Source organism: Bemisia tabaci, chromosome 3 (genome assembly GCF_918797505.1).
Source record: "Bemisia tabaci chromosome 3, PGI_BMITA_v3".
NCBI classification, from domain to species: domain Eukaryota; kingdom Metazoa; phylum Arthropoda; class Insecta; order Hemiptera; family Aleyrodidae; genus Bemisia; species Bemisia tabaci.
Genome location: NC_092795.1, coordinates 60,568,092 through 60,582,930, shown reverse-complemented (window position 1 = coordinate 60,582,930; position 14,839 = coordinate 60,568,092). Strand labels below are relative to the sequence as shown.

At 39.9% G+C, this 14,839-nt stretch overlaps 1 protein-coding gene and 1 non-coding gene across 2 annotated transcripts; one reads left to right on the top strand and one right to left on the bottom strand.

Moving 5' to 3' along the window:
- Positions 1 to 3,193: 3,193 nt before the first annotated feature.
- LOC109030770 (uncharacterized) lies at positions 3,194 to 10,586 on the bottom strand. Its single transcript, XM_019041891.2, has 2 exons — positions 10,251 to 10,586; positions 3,194 to 6,117 (listed from the first exon to the last, which is right to left on the bottom strand). The coding sequence occupies exons 1-2, from the start codon at positions 10,302 to 10,304 to the stop codon at positions 4,093 to 4,095; spliced, it is 2,079 nt and encodes a 692-aa protein (XP_018897436.2). The 5' UTR covers positions 10,305 to 10,586; the 3' UTR covers positions 3,194 to 4,092.
- Positions 10,587 to 13,202: 2,616 nt separating this feature from the next.
- On the top strand, positions 13,203 to 13,319 carry TRNAL-CAA (transfer RNA leucine (anticodon CAA)). The gene is made up of 2 exons: positions 13,203 to 13,240; positions 13,275 to 13,319. It is a non-coding gene; the product is annotated as a tRNA-Leu (tRNA).
- Positions 13,320 to 14,839: the final 1,520 nt, after the last annotated feature.

The window sequence follows — 14,839 nt, the reverse complement described above, 5'->3', positions numbered from 1 at the left end:
AGGTTCATGAGAATGATGGGGGAAATGACAATGAGATGATATACGAAAAAAAAGAGAAAAAAATAGGTAGGAGTAATGAGTACAGCATCGATTACTAGTTTTCATATTGTTGCATGTACCACCGTGGAAAATACCGTGTTTTCATTTTTTTCAAAAAAGGTTGCTTGTTTTTAAGAGCAATGCAATGCTTAAGGTTACTTATGCAAAACCAGAAACATACCAACTTTATCGCTTGAAATTCATACACAATATTTTACTAACAAAGCAGAAAAATCAAGGAAGTTTTCAAGAGAATACGTTGCATAGTTTTCCAAGAGAAAAGTAAAGGTTGAAGTCTGCAACGTCGCAAACAGAGATACGTGGTTTCGCACTTCAGCAGTGGCGTGGCGTGAATTACGATGTATCGATTGATATGCCATTAAAATAATATATGGTAAAGAATCGATTATTAAGGTGTTCGCTGCAAACACCTTGTTTATCGATCCTTTTCCGTAGGTTTAAATGGCATAACAACCCGTACATCGCAATTCACGCCACGCCACTGCACTTCGGCCATCTCAATACACCGCTCAGTGAAGTTCCATCATGTAAGATCATGATTCACGTTGAAGAAGAAGAAACTTCGAAGAAAAGGAGGAAGATTATTAGATTCATGAGTCAAAGAGACGAAAAGTGCAGAAAAACTCAATCGGGATCGAGTGAGGTAATCATGAGCGTATATCTTTAGTTAAACTTGAATGAAGGTAAGCTTGGCCTGCTGGCCTTGCGCCGACGTCCAAAGCAATTTGACTTGCTGCCTACTGTTCCAGAATGGAAGTCTTCCTGTCACATTTTTCGATCGATAAAGGAACTTTTAAAGCGATACGCATGAAATGCGCTTCCATTAATCCATACATGGTCCCACGCTATGGCGTGCAATGTATCGATCTTGTTCCAAACTGAACATACCTGTGACCAGAGTTGCTGAAAGAAATTTCATCGAATGAAATTTCGTGAAATTTCACAAGAAATTTCATGAAATTTCTTTTTTCTTCCATGAAATTTGATAAATTTCATGAAATTTCTTTTTTCCCCATGAAATTTCTTGAAATTTCCTCATGAAATTTCTTCTTATAATCTTTCACGAAATTTCTTAACTCAGTCTGTGACGCACATTTTTTAAGACATTCTGTAGACCAGCAACGTGGACGAACAGTTTAATCGCTAGCTTTCAGCATTTTCAAATTTTTCCCGGCAAAATCTTGGATCAGAAGAAGTAAAATTACGAGAGAGGAGTCGTTTCGGTTTTGCCTCTGTTGATCGTGGGTATAGTGGACTTTACCAAGGCCACAAAACAGACAGACGTACACGCAAAGATAAAAATGCGAATTTAACGATGGCCAAAATGGACGTGAACGTTCCACGTCACGTCACAAAGGAGGCCTTCACTGCCGTGCTGAGGAAAAACGCCGTATGAACCTTCAGGCGTTGCCAAATTTCCTTTGATAAAACACGTCTTTCCTGGTAAACTTATTATTATTTTCCTCTAATTTTTCAGATAATTTTGTGCGCAATTTTGCCTGAAGTTCCTGAAAATTTCAAGGAAAAATATTCATAACTTTCCTCAAAAATAATACTTTTATCGAAGGAAACTTGGCAACTCTCGAATGTTCATACGGCGTTCTTCCTTAGCACGGCAGTTCGATGCCTTTACGGCTGAAAGTGACGCATTTGCTTCTTGCCTGTTATATAAGCACGGGGTGACAAAGTAGCGCAACTGCGCAAATGGCTTGACATAAAAAGCGACAATTCTTTGCCATTTCCATCGCAGCGGCTCGGCGTTGTCGTACTTCGGAGACTTTTCGATGTAGAAATACTCCTTAACTCTGATCTAAATTTTACAAAATGAAATAATAGGGCACGACGAAAGAGCACATCATGATTCAAGTCGAGAAAAGTGTATCTTGCGTTTTATTTATTTTTTAATGAGATCTAATCTAAATATCTCTTTGAAATGTTCTGTAAATATGTTTAAATGAGTGAACGAAATTCATAGTAATTTGGGAGAAAAAGTTTTTTTTTTTTTTTTCTTTTTTTTTTAATACAAAAAGATGTGATCTGCAAAGTTGCAATCTAATATTTCCATTTTTCCACTGGCGCGCTATGTCGATCTACAGTCTTACTTAATATGTGAGCAGTGTATAATTTTGTTCGACATGGGTGTAGAACTTTTAAATGAAAATATTGCATTTTTCCAGTTGAGACATCTCATCTAAAAAAGCGGTGTGGTTACTAAAAAAAGCACAAATTATTTTTAAGATGCTTTCATTCTTATAAATACTTTAGACAACTGCTTATTAAAGTTTTTGTCGCATTGTTTAGAATTACAGTTTCTCTTTTGCTTCATTTTTTAAAAGAATGAGTACTCGCTTTTTCAATTACTTGAATTTTGTCGAACACTCGTAATAAATCGGATCATCGAGAATACTTTCGTTTTAAGTCAGCTGTATGATTAGAATTTATTTATCCCTCATTTTTATTTGTCCTCATTACATCATTCGTAAATTCTTCAAAAAAAAAAAAAAAAAAAAAAAAAAAAAAAAAAAAAAATCTCTGAGGATGATTTCGAGGATGAATGAAAACCAAATGAAAACACAACAACCCCTTCAATTAAGCAAGATGCAAGAATGTAAACACGCTTGGACGGACACACCACTCCGCTGTAATATTTACATTCACAATTTTGTTGCGATGTATGCACGATTGGCAGAGCGCCAGTCTTTTAGCCAGAATGTATGTACGTACAGTGTGTCTCTTTCCTCGCCTTCTTCTTCGTCTAGAAACCATCCCTATCACGCACAGAGTTATTGTTTACTCTCAAACAATTTATGTAGCACTTCAAAATATGGAGGAGCGACTTTTTCCATTACTTTCCCACTAAGATATTATCGTTTTAAACGGAATTCTTCCTTTGTAGTAGGTATGTAGAATCGTTTTTCTTGAAAGACGCTGAGGAAACATATTCGAAAGGAAATCCATAGATTGAGTATTTTTTCCACCGCGCATAATTTTTTTTCAACATTACATAAATACATCGATCCTTCAACGTTTTCTTCCTCCCCTAAGACATTTAATTCCCAAAGGTCACGCGGATAACAATCGGCTGAAATTCAATTAATGAAAAAAGAAAAAAGTAAAAAAGAAAAGAAAGAACAACCGGTCTAACACAGTTTTTCAGTAATTGAAAACGTATGATAGAAAAACAAAATGCACGAGACAATAATATATTACTTTATCAAGGGTTTTACGATGAATCACAAAAACATAGCTCGAACATACGAATGAACAGGGAGGAAATTGAAACACGAGTAAACAGGCTAAATCATTAAAATCATTAAAAGGCATGATGTTTTTAGCCATTACCAGCTAATTTTCAGCTACAATAAACACAAAAGAATAAATAAAAAATTGAGTGTTAAAAACATCAGTGGTTACGTGATAACGGCTGGAGTCAGGTCGCCACTCAATTTTTTATTTATTTATTTGTGTTTTTTGCCGCTGAAATTGAGCTTGTAACAGCTCAAAACGTCCTGCCTTTAAATGTTTTTGATGTTTTAGCCTTGCTTACCTACCCGTGTATATATTCCCTCCAGATTTATTCGTAGGTTTTACGATGACGTCATTTTGTTGCAGGTTTTACACGGAGAGCTTCTTCATTGACTTCTTAAAAATATTTGTCCTGACGTTGATGAAATCACTTCAGTCACTGGGGTGATTTCATCGACGTCAAGACAAATATTTTTAAGAAGCCAATGAGGAAGCTTTCCGTGTAAAACCTGCAACAAAATGACGTCATTGTAAAACCCACGAATAAATCGGGAGTGAAGTTCAGTGACAACAGTCAGAGTTAGACTTCACTGTCCAGATTAAAAATCAAAGTTTCCCGGGAGAGCCAAGTGCTGGGAACGGAAACGTTCTCAGTGTCTCTTCTAAGTGTGAGTGAATGAGTGATATCATTTATATGTGTACGGGTGTGTGTTTTCCTACACACAAAAGTTTACCGAGAAAGTACATTCTCGGGAAACCCTGGAAGATGAAAAAATCTACTAATAGCTAGACACCTAGTCCAGATGAAACGTTGTACTTTTGGCTCTTTCGCATGGCCTCCTCGAGCATCTTCTGGGTCTCCAGGTCGAACTTGGACTTCATGCCGGGGTCGTCAGGTTTCTTGGTTTCCTCAAATTCGAGGATCTCCCCGAGCGGGTGCTGGGCGAACCCCCACAGCGGGTCGCCCTGCTTCTGATCGGTCACGCGGTAGAAGATCTCGCAGTGGCGTGACGGGGTCAAATTGATAAGCATGGCTATCTTAGTCTTGACCAGGATCCTCGGGCGCATATGTTCGTACACGTCCTCGCACCCTCGGTCCAGCATCGCGTAAAATGTGTTCGATGCCAACTTGTGCTCGATTCCCTGCCGGTTCTCGATGATGATCCCGACGCTCTTGCCCGTGACGAGGAACACGTCCAACTCGTTGGAACAATCGAAACCGTCAGCTTCCCGTTCAACGACCAGCTCGAAGTGGACGGCAGGATACTGCTTGGCCAGGGTGGCGTTGTGCGCGAATATCGCCTCCATGGCCCCCGTCATGGAGACCGGCCAGCTCACCTCGTCCCACGTCCGGTTGAAGATCTTGTGCGTGGCCACCGCCAGGTCGTGGAAGACCTCTTTACCGGGCAGGTCCAGCAGGAACTCCCCGAACGCATTCAGCTGGTCCCAGGTTTTACCCAGCACGAACTGGTAGTAGTTGGAGGCGGTCAAGTACTTCCTCAACACTTTGCGAGCCTCCAAGGTGGCGGGGGTCAAGACGACGTCCTCGATAATGGTCACCATGTCGAGTTCTGACGTCACAACTCGAGCGTGGACGATGCTAAAGTAGCCAAACTCGAAGAGGTACTGCATGAAAAGGTTGATGTCGTCCACGCTTGCGAAGGTGTTGATCTTGGAGCGCATGCCGCGGTGTAGGCGGTCCACGTGTTGGAAAGCCAGTCTCCCGTTGCTGAAGGTGTATCTTTGAGGGAGGTGTTTCCTTTTCTTTCCCACAGTGTACGCCACGCGTTCCACCTCTCGACCGATCACGACATTCTCCAAGATACGATCACATCCGTCGAGACCTTTGAATAAATTCGAACTGTTCGTATGCCATCTTTGCTCGAGGAAATCGGTGATGGAAAGAGGGTTGTAGAGGGTTAGATTCGGAGAGTCTAGCACCCTGTAGCCCATGTACAAGCTTCGCAGTTGAGCGTTCTTTTCGCGGATCTGGAAAGTGTCGAGGAGGTTGTCGACATCCTGTCCGGTGAATCCGAAATACTGGGCGACGGTTCCGTTCTCAAAGGGGAACAGGTGTTTCGTATCGTTCGTCAAGGTGGCCAAGACACCACCCAGGGTCAGAGATCCCACCATTAAGGATTTATTAACCTCTGGCGAGTCCTGAACTAGCCCCCGCAAGAAGTGGCCGAAGTATTTGTGGATTTTTTCTTTGTGTCGCACTGGTCCGATCATGTAGTTGTGGAGGATTGCGTCAAAGTTATCGATGAGGACGATAATTGGTTTGGAGAAAGCGAAGTAAATATCCGAGATGAGCTGTTGCCCTGCGTCAAGGATGGAGAGCTTTTTTTCCCTGTGGTAGTCCAGACATGCTTGAGGGGGAGCCTTCTTGCCGTCAATGTAGGAGAAATTTAAATGACTGCCGTATTTCTCGTGCATCTGGCAGACCACCTCAGCAAGACTACGATTGAAAGTTTCTACGTCCTCGACTATCTTGAAGGGACTGAAGTCCACGTGGACGACTTTATACTTAAGATAGTGATCCCCAAAGTGTGGGTTTCCGTGGAATTTCGTGCCGAGGAAGAGCGTATCAGTGTACTGGTTGTTGGCGGTTGTTTCGTTACCTACTTTGACCGGCGCATCCAAGTAAAGTCTCAACATGTCCAGATTCACTGATTTTCCGAATTTAGGAGGCACTGATATGTGGATTGTAGAATGAGACATATTAAGGAACAGTCCGATGAAGTTGGTCTTGTCGACGAACGTTTTGCTGTGTCGCACTCGAGCGAAGTCTCCTGCGTAAGGGTCGGCAGCCTTTGAACAAAAAAAAAAAAAAAAAATGCAACAAAATTATAAATTTAGATTCAGAGAGCATTGTTTTTACTAACGTTTTATCTATGCTGTACACAGGCGTCATTAGTGCACATGGAGATATGTATACTAGGGTGGCCTTACTTTTGAGTTTTTTGAAATTTAATGGATACACACGTGCAGATGGTGCCTTTTCGTACAAAATGAACGGGGAAAAAAAACATTTTAGTGCTGTTGCCGGCCTCCGGAATGACACCATCCGAGGAAGATCGAGCAGTTTGCGCCCTTGCGCGCCTCTTCGCGAGTTCACGCATGCAGTATGCCACACAAAGTTTTCAAATTAAATATTTAGGACACGTCTCGTGTGGTTTTCGATTTTCTTTGCATTTTTCCTTTCGAGATATTAAAATTGCCTATAATATTAGCACACGGTTAGCCAAATAGGTACGTGATTTTTTTGTGTACCTATTTCGCATTTATCACGATTTGGCATCCCTGGTCAATTGAGGCGCTGGATGCGAAAAGGGCACTTCTCGGTTGCAGTGTTTCCTCTAATATGTCGTTCATTGTAAGGAAAGTGAATGCATACATTTCACTAAAAATTCTACTGAATATTCCTGATGATTCTACAATTTTCTATGGAAAGAATTCTGGAAAAATTACCCATTAAAGTCTTCTCCAAGGGATTAATTAGCAACAGAGATTCTGAAACAGCGCAATCGAGAAGTGCCCTTTTCGCATCCAGTGCCTCAATTGTATAAGCAGCGGATGTTGAGATTTTAAATTTTGAGAAAAGTTGGATTGCATTTTGCAAAAAGGAACCACTAGCATTGCAATGTTGCTAAGATTGTGCAACTTTTTTTGTCTTGGAGGAAAAACCCGATTATTCATTAATAGTTTCTATTTTACTCGCTAAAAACTGTGAATTTAAGACAAAAATTACCATCTAAATTTCATAGTTTTTCACGATTTCCGCAATTTTATTGCAAAGGATGAAGTTGCACAATCTTAGCATCATTGCAATGCTAGTGGTTCCTTTTTGCAAAATGCAATCCAGTTTTCAAATGTATTCCGATGAACTTTTCATGTATGCAACGTGCACACTGGGGAGTGTGAATGGTTATCTACGCGAAAAACACAAATTACCCTCGGTCCATCAGCTCCACTAGAACCAATTGACCATGCGTAAATTTATTGATGTATAACGTTCGCCTGAATTTTGCCGCATAGATGACAAAAATTATGATTTTTACATAAAAACGGTTGTGCAGATTTTTGTGCAAACAGTGAATTTTTTGCAGATCACGAAGCAAATTCCTCAAAATTTTCAAAGGGATCCGCATGAGCGGTCTCTTGTGAAAAATTAAATTGCCCAGTCAAATTTGGCATTAGCTGATGTGACTTGGTTCCTTTCTGCCTAACGCGATCCAAATCTACGTACGCAAGTTACCGACAGTCGTGTTGTAATGTACTTTTTAAATGTTGCTTCAAAATGGAGGACACTCGGCTGTGGCTTCTTTTTCCTTAGGGATATATTCTGAAATTTTTAGCGGGAAGTCAAACTACTAAAGAATAAGGAATGGCAAGGAAAGGACCCCGCTCACCTCTTATGGGAGGCTGCACCACGACCGATTGCCTTCTGACTTATGTTTTTCGATTCTCCTCAAGATGCTGATCAAAAGTTATAATTGCGCCAACTTTCTACGATGCACCGTTTTCGCAAAAAACCTAAGAGAAGATTCAATTATTCGGCGATAAAAAGCCAGAAAGATTCCTCATTTCAGTACTCGAGTGAACAAATCAGGGGAACTCCCGCACTGAGCGGCAGTCTTATCTCGGATTCCGCTCGCCGTTTTGCTCGATCATCACCATCCAAATCAGATTCTTGAGGAGCATAAGAACAGGGAAGTCTGAACGTCTACCGGGCGAGTGCGGGAGAGAGACAGCCTCTGCGTCGGCAGGTACAGATAAGAAGACGGACACGCGCTACGTTTTTTCCTTATTTACATCGGGCCTGTCCTCAAATGCTTTGTTCTTTTTTATTCATAGTCGCCGAATAATTGAATCTTCTCTTAGGTTTTTTGCGAAAACGGTGCATCGTAGAAAGTTGGCGCAATTATAAATTTTGATCAGCATCTTGAGGAGTATCGAAAAACATAAGTCAGGAGGCAATCGGTCGTGGTGCAGCTTCCCATAAGAGGTGTGCGGGGTCCTTTAGCCTCTGAAAGCATACGCAGTAGACTCATAAATTAAATGCTGTTGATTTTTTCCCCAGTACGGTAAGCGATATTCAAATACGGATCTTCAATATGCAATAACCACTCCAATATACCACAATATCATATTAATATGTAAGTGTCCTACAGCTTCTAAAATACGGTAACTACGATAAGTCCTCAGCTAGGCTAAACTCGATTGTAAATTCTGAAAAGAATAATGACGTAAATTGCGCCTTCAAATTGAACGGCATACGCTTGACAGTACACGTAGCGAGATCAGTCTTGATAATGGGATGGAGAGCGTAATTTGAAACCTGGATAGCAATCTGTTCATGGGCTGTTTCAGCAAATGTCCTCTCACAGGAAATTTTATGGGGTAAACATAGCACACCGCAGAGATTTAGAAAATTTACATGTAAGTATCATACGTTGAAAAATGATTCGCTTTAAAACCAGAAATAGAATTGTATATATTGACAATGAGAAGCTCAGCTTTTTAGTAATTCATACCCAATGTATTTGCTGATAAAAATAAGGTATTGTTAAGTTTGGGACGCAACTCGTTCCCAATTGCATTATTTTAAATGATGTTCGCACAAACACATCATGTTATTTTGTTGACATAAGGAATTAATACCGGTTGCCTTGTTGCTGTGATTGTTATACATTTTGTTTTACACACTTTTACCTGATTAATTTTTGAAAAGACATATGAAGTATCTTGTGCTTCAGTTTCAAAAAAGCGAAGCCTCACCAAGGGAATGACAATACCTATTTTTCGATTAGAGGCAGGTTTTTTTTTTTTTTTTTTTTTTTTTTTTTTTTTTTTTTTTTTTTGCAATACATTTTGAGTGCAGATGTGAAGCAAATACGGCGTGAACCTTCAACTTACATTCAATACACATGATTGGCACACTGACATTTTTTGTTTCTAACTGAAGAACTGTGCAAGAATGGAATCGTAGCCCTCCACTCAGTTTTTTTCCAAAAAAGCCTGGCAAATAAATCAACTGGAGAATTTTAGTTTTTCTGCGGTGTGGCGCTTATAAAGCTATCTCATAATTTCGGGTAATAGCTTATTAATATGCAGACACTATGGAAGTAACTTAATGGTGAAAGTAATGAAAATTTGTTTTCAAAAAGGCTAAAAGTCTTCTTTTTTTTCGATGCAAGTGCATTTTTCATGTGTCTCATGTTATTATTATATAATGCAGAACGTCTGTCGCCGCTGCGAGTTTTTGCCTATTTCCTAAAACAATAATGTAAGAATTTTCACACGAAACTTTGTTTAAGACAGGAATTGTTATCAGCACATATACCTCCTGGCATAACAGCCATGACTTTTTCACACGTTTTTCTATTAAATGTTCAAAATCCTATAGAGATATTGGGGCCTTTGTGGTTTTTGTAAAAAATCCGTTATTGTGTGAGCTTTACGTCTTTAAGGTGATTCGATGGACGCCATATTTTGTGTCAAAACGACATGCGATGCATCGCATCGATTGGTTCCATTTTTTCAGCTACTCGTCATTTTTCTCGAATTTTGAGATCGCATTTCTGTTGTCTGGTGTCTAAAGAATTCACTTACCAATTTTAACAAACAAATTCAACGTAATGTAGGCGTGGTTTTTTTAGAGGGTAATTATCGCATTCGAGTGCAGTTTCGCCATCAGTATCGAATGCGATGTTTTTCCTCTAAAAAAACCACGCCTTGAATAAATTGAATTTGTTTGTCAGAATTGGTAAGTGAATTCTTTAGTCTCTTGACAACAGAATTGCGATCTCAAAATTCGAAAAAATGACAACTAGCTGAGGGAATGGAACTAATCGATGCGACATAACGCATGTCGTTCTGACACAAAATATAGCGTCCATCGAATCACCTTAATTTGCGAATTTGAGTAGAACAGCACTCACCTCATACTGATGGAGTGCAAAGAGCGTTAAGATAACGGACAGAGGCTGCTTCATGTTGAAACTATCAGCACCGGCCGGCGATGTCAATGAACACTGAACAGATCGTACAGTGAGGCAGCCGAGACCATCAATTGTGTATGTTTTTTGGGTGCTACACTGTATAATTCTATTCAGCAAAGGTTATCGCAGCGCTGTCGTGACTTCACGCTTAACTTCATTTCAAGGTTTCAGAAACGTAAATAATAAAAAATATTGTGTTGCCGTATTAATATTATATTAGGAGGGGGCTGTGATACCTGGTCGCTACGCGGCCCAACCCCGACCGGGCGCTTCGCGGGCCCCCATAAGCTAATCTAGATAGAGCGGGCTAATCTAGAGACTATATCCTATAGATAATCGTAAAGATAATGAAAATCGGCCACGTGGATCTATCGGACGAACTGATGTGACAATGAAAAAAAGAATTTTTACATTTTCCAGTGTGAGAATACCCAACTTTATCACTTTATATGAAGAAATTTAGATCTAATTTCCAAAATCTGAGTGGGATCATCTAGGGGCTACAGCCTTAAAAATCATGGAAGTCGGCCCGGTAGAACGGTAGAACACACTGTGACAAAAAATGAAAATGTAGGGGATCAGAGAGCTTATTATGTCACAGGCGCCTTTTCAACGAGAGGACGGAAAGCCTGACTTAATAAAATCTCGCCGACAAAAATTCTGACTCAATGTACCAATAATTATAAATGTTTATGACGTTATAGTCTCAAAAAGTCTAGACATAAAAACAATCAAATTTCGCAAAGGGGGAAGTCCGGTTTGAAATTCTGAAAAGAGAAAGTAGTCTCTCAATACAGGTATACTATACTCTGTTCTTAGTAAGTGGCAATATCTCATCCTCTTTTTCCTCCCCCTCACACAATTGCAAAAGTTATTGGTAAAAAAGCAGAAAAGGGAAAAATAACTGGGAGCCGATAGAGCTGGCGATGATTTGAGCAAGTATAGGTATAATACTTTGTTACTTGTGACGATATAAAATCCCATTTTAGTGCGCGAACATACTTATGTATAGAATCCCATTTTAGTGCACGAACATATACTTATGTATGATTAAAGTGCGGGTAAAAAGACGGAATTCATTTTTACCGATACGACTCTCATAGAGTGGTTGTCAGGCGATTGAGGAATGGCACGCATACATCCAATCTGCCGTGCAAAGGAAAAACGCCGTATGAACCTTCAGGCGTTGACAAATTTCCATTTATAAAACACATATTTTCTGGTAAACTTATTAATATTTTCTTCTAATTTTTCAGATATTGTGCGCAATTCACCTAAAGTTCCTGAAAATTTCAAGGAAAAATATAACTTTCCTCAAAAATAAACAATTCATCGAAGGAAATTTGGCAACTCTCGAATGTTCATACGGCGTTCTTCCTCGGCACGGCAGCAATATGCTCAATGAATGGTGCATCGCGCCCCTCCCCAAATAGTGCGACAACAGGTATGAATGAGAAGTGGGGATACAAACTCCGCCCCGGATCTCTGCCGCCGCACATTGGATCGAGTCAGTCGGAGAGGTCGGACAAAATTTGGAAACTTTGAAAGCTTTTAACTCCGTTTAAACAAACTTTGAGGTTTTAAAAGTGGCACGGTTGGTTTCCTTATGAACTCCTCTTTTAGAAGCACCCCATAAAAATAAAAATGTGACGAAATAAACAACATAATTTGCAGTTCAATTTAAAACTTTCATGTCCGACCTCTCTGATTGACTCGATCCACTGTGCGCCGTGTGTTTTTCCGAGACGAGGAAGGAGGTAGATTTTTATAGTCATAGTGTATACGCTGAGAGTTTTGTTCATATGGATTGCATTTTGGAAAAAGGAACCAAGAGCATTCCAGTGCTGCCAGGATTGAGCAAATTTAAAAATTTTGCGATGAAATTACTGAAATGATGCAAAAAATTAAAATTACCTGTATAGGTAGTTTTCGTTTTGAATAATAGTTTCTCGGAAGTAAAGGCAAAACTTGTTTAGATTATCAGTTTATATTTGCAAGGTGAAAAATGTTGCATAATCTTAGCGACATTGGAATACTCTCGGTTCCGTTTTGCAAAATGCAGTCCACATCACTAGCTTTGAAAATCTCCAATGTGAGGCCCCCCCCCCCCTCCCGTGCGTAAAGTAAAATATCAAATATACTTGAGTCGGAAGACTGTATGAGTAGTATTTTCTCAAATGGTCCCAAATTTATGTAGCACTCGACTACCTCTAGGTATCCGTGTTTTCACAAAGAAGAAAAATGAATGAAAACACACAAAATGAATCTCATTGTCAAAGAAACTCAATATTTGCATCTTGATTTAAATCGAGGTGCCATGAAAAATATTTCTAATTCTGAGACTGAATTAAGTTAAATCGGAAAAAATAAATAAATAATAATAATAATTGTCAATAAAATGAACTGTACAAAAAAACATATTATAAAAAATATGAAACAAAATTGTTAAATTGTTTTAAAGGATATTTTACTGAAGAAACAAATGAATCTATGAAACAAAAATGAATGAAATGAATCAAATAAAACTTGGAAACTCACAATAAAAAACGACGTTGTTTAAGAAATTAAAAAATCACATTTATATTTAATTCCCCCCCCTTTTTTTTAATAAAAAGTTTAAGGTGGACTTTGAAATACGTATGCTCCCTGCTCCCAATAGGCAATGACATATCATCAATACACGCATACAAACGAAAATACAAACACATTTACCTCCATCATCATTTAATCATACGATCAGTCGGACATTTTTGAACACATTATCGATTTAGCGGGCTTTATAATCAGTCACTTGAGCAGAAACCATTCGTAGGGAAAATACAACTTGACTAACGTAGTGAAAGTACATGCAAACTAGTTTTCACCGCAAATTTCCGCGCCCCTCCACCAACCGTCAGGATGGCCGAGCGGTCTAAGGCGCCAGACTCAAGGCTCAGCCTTGCCCGTTCCGCGGGCGCACGGGTGTTCTGGTCCTCTCTGAGGGCGTGGGTTCAAATCCCACTCCTGACACTTAATTTTTACGATAGCTATTTGGTTTCGTTACACACAGAGAAGGCCGCAGCATCCCTTGAGTACGTGAAAGGAGACCAATACCCCCGAAATTGAAATCAACCTTGCACTTAATATGAAGTCTATCATATTACGTTATTACGTGTTCCTCGGGGACGATCAACCTAAAAAGGGATTATTTACTCCTTAAAAACAGGAGGGTGAGAGCCTGCTGTACATAAATTTTGGCCTAGATTCCTCTAGATGTGCGACTTTAAGAATATACAGAGGTATTTGCGAAAAATTTGATTTTAGTTTATTATTTATTCGGAATCAACCTCTCGACCTGCACTGCCCTGTCGGCATGCACCGCGCCAGCATCAGTGGCGTGGCGTGCTTTGCAATATATCGACTGATCTGTCATTTAAAACTATGGGAAAGGTTCGATAGACAGGATGCTTGCAATGAACACCTTAATAATCGATTCCTTACCATGGTTTAAAATAGAAAAATATCGATAACCGATCATTCACGCCTCATCACTGAGCAGCCAGGCTCAGACTGGCCATAAGGCCAATCTGCCATTGGCAGATACGCCTCCTTGGCGCGCCGAAAACGTGCCCCTCTGACAGATAGCAAAATAAGAAGAGAAAAAAAATTACGACCGAGAAAATGTGCGGAAAATGTCTTAAATGAACCGAAGAAGAGAGAGATAGGAGTAAAAAAAGGTGCTTTTACGCATGATAGTGGTGAACAGAGGTCCAAGAACGACTTTTTGAAGCGTAAACACTTCTCTGTGAAATCACCTTTCTGTTGACATACAGGCGCTATATCATCCCTATGTGTAACTCCCTTTGAAGCGATGGTCGGTTCGATTTTTAGACATACGCACCCTTTATACCCCTCTTGAGAGACCTTTAAACATATTTCTATGACTATTGATTTGGACAAACCATAGCATATCTCGGGCAGACTTATAACCTTCATTTATCTCGAAATTCAAAAATAAGAGCCGTCTAAAGTGTAAACGCGATACAACTATTCGCGCAAGATGGACGTCCACATTGCGTATGAAGAATGTAAGACGCGATGGCGTGAGTTGTGAGCTCGCAAAGCTCTGCTATATGCTACTAGTTTAGAGCACAATTGCGAATTAGACAAACGCATACAATCACAATATGGAAATAAAGTGAGGGAAAGGATGAGCGTTAACGACGGCGCGGAAATACAACTATTCGTACTTGATGGACGTCCGTGCTGTATCTGAAAAATTGAAGGCGCGATGACGCGAAGCGCGAGCTCTCAACGCTCTGCTATATGCTGTTAATGAAGTGTCGCTCAGATTCGGGAGAAAAGATAAAAAAGAGGTCCGAACATATCCCTCCTACCTTCGGCCATGTTACTCACGTAGTGCTTGAAGCACCATTACGAATCAGACAAACGCAAACAAACACAATATGGAAATAGAGGGAGGGAAAGAATGCGCGTTTACGACGGCGCAAAGATACAACTATTCGTACTCGATGGACGTCCGTGCTGCA

Bases quoted from the DNA above. Each gene is read 5' to 3' on its own strand.
- LOC109030770 (XM_019041891.2), bottom strand. From the start codon at position 10,304: ATGAAGCAGCCTCTGTCCGTTATCTTAACGCTCTTTGCACTCCATCAG. The intron at 6,118-10,250 runs GTGAGTGCTGTT...TTTTGTTCAAAG, and splicing joins TTGCACTCCATCAGTATGAG to GCTGCCGACCCTTACGCAGG.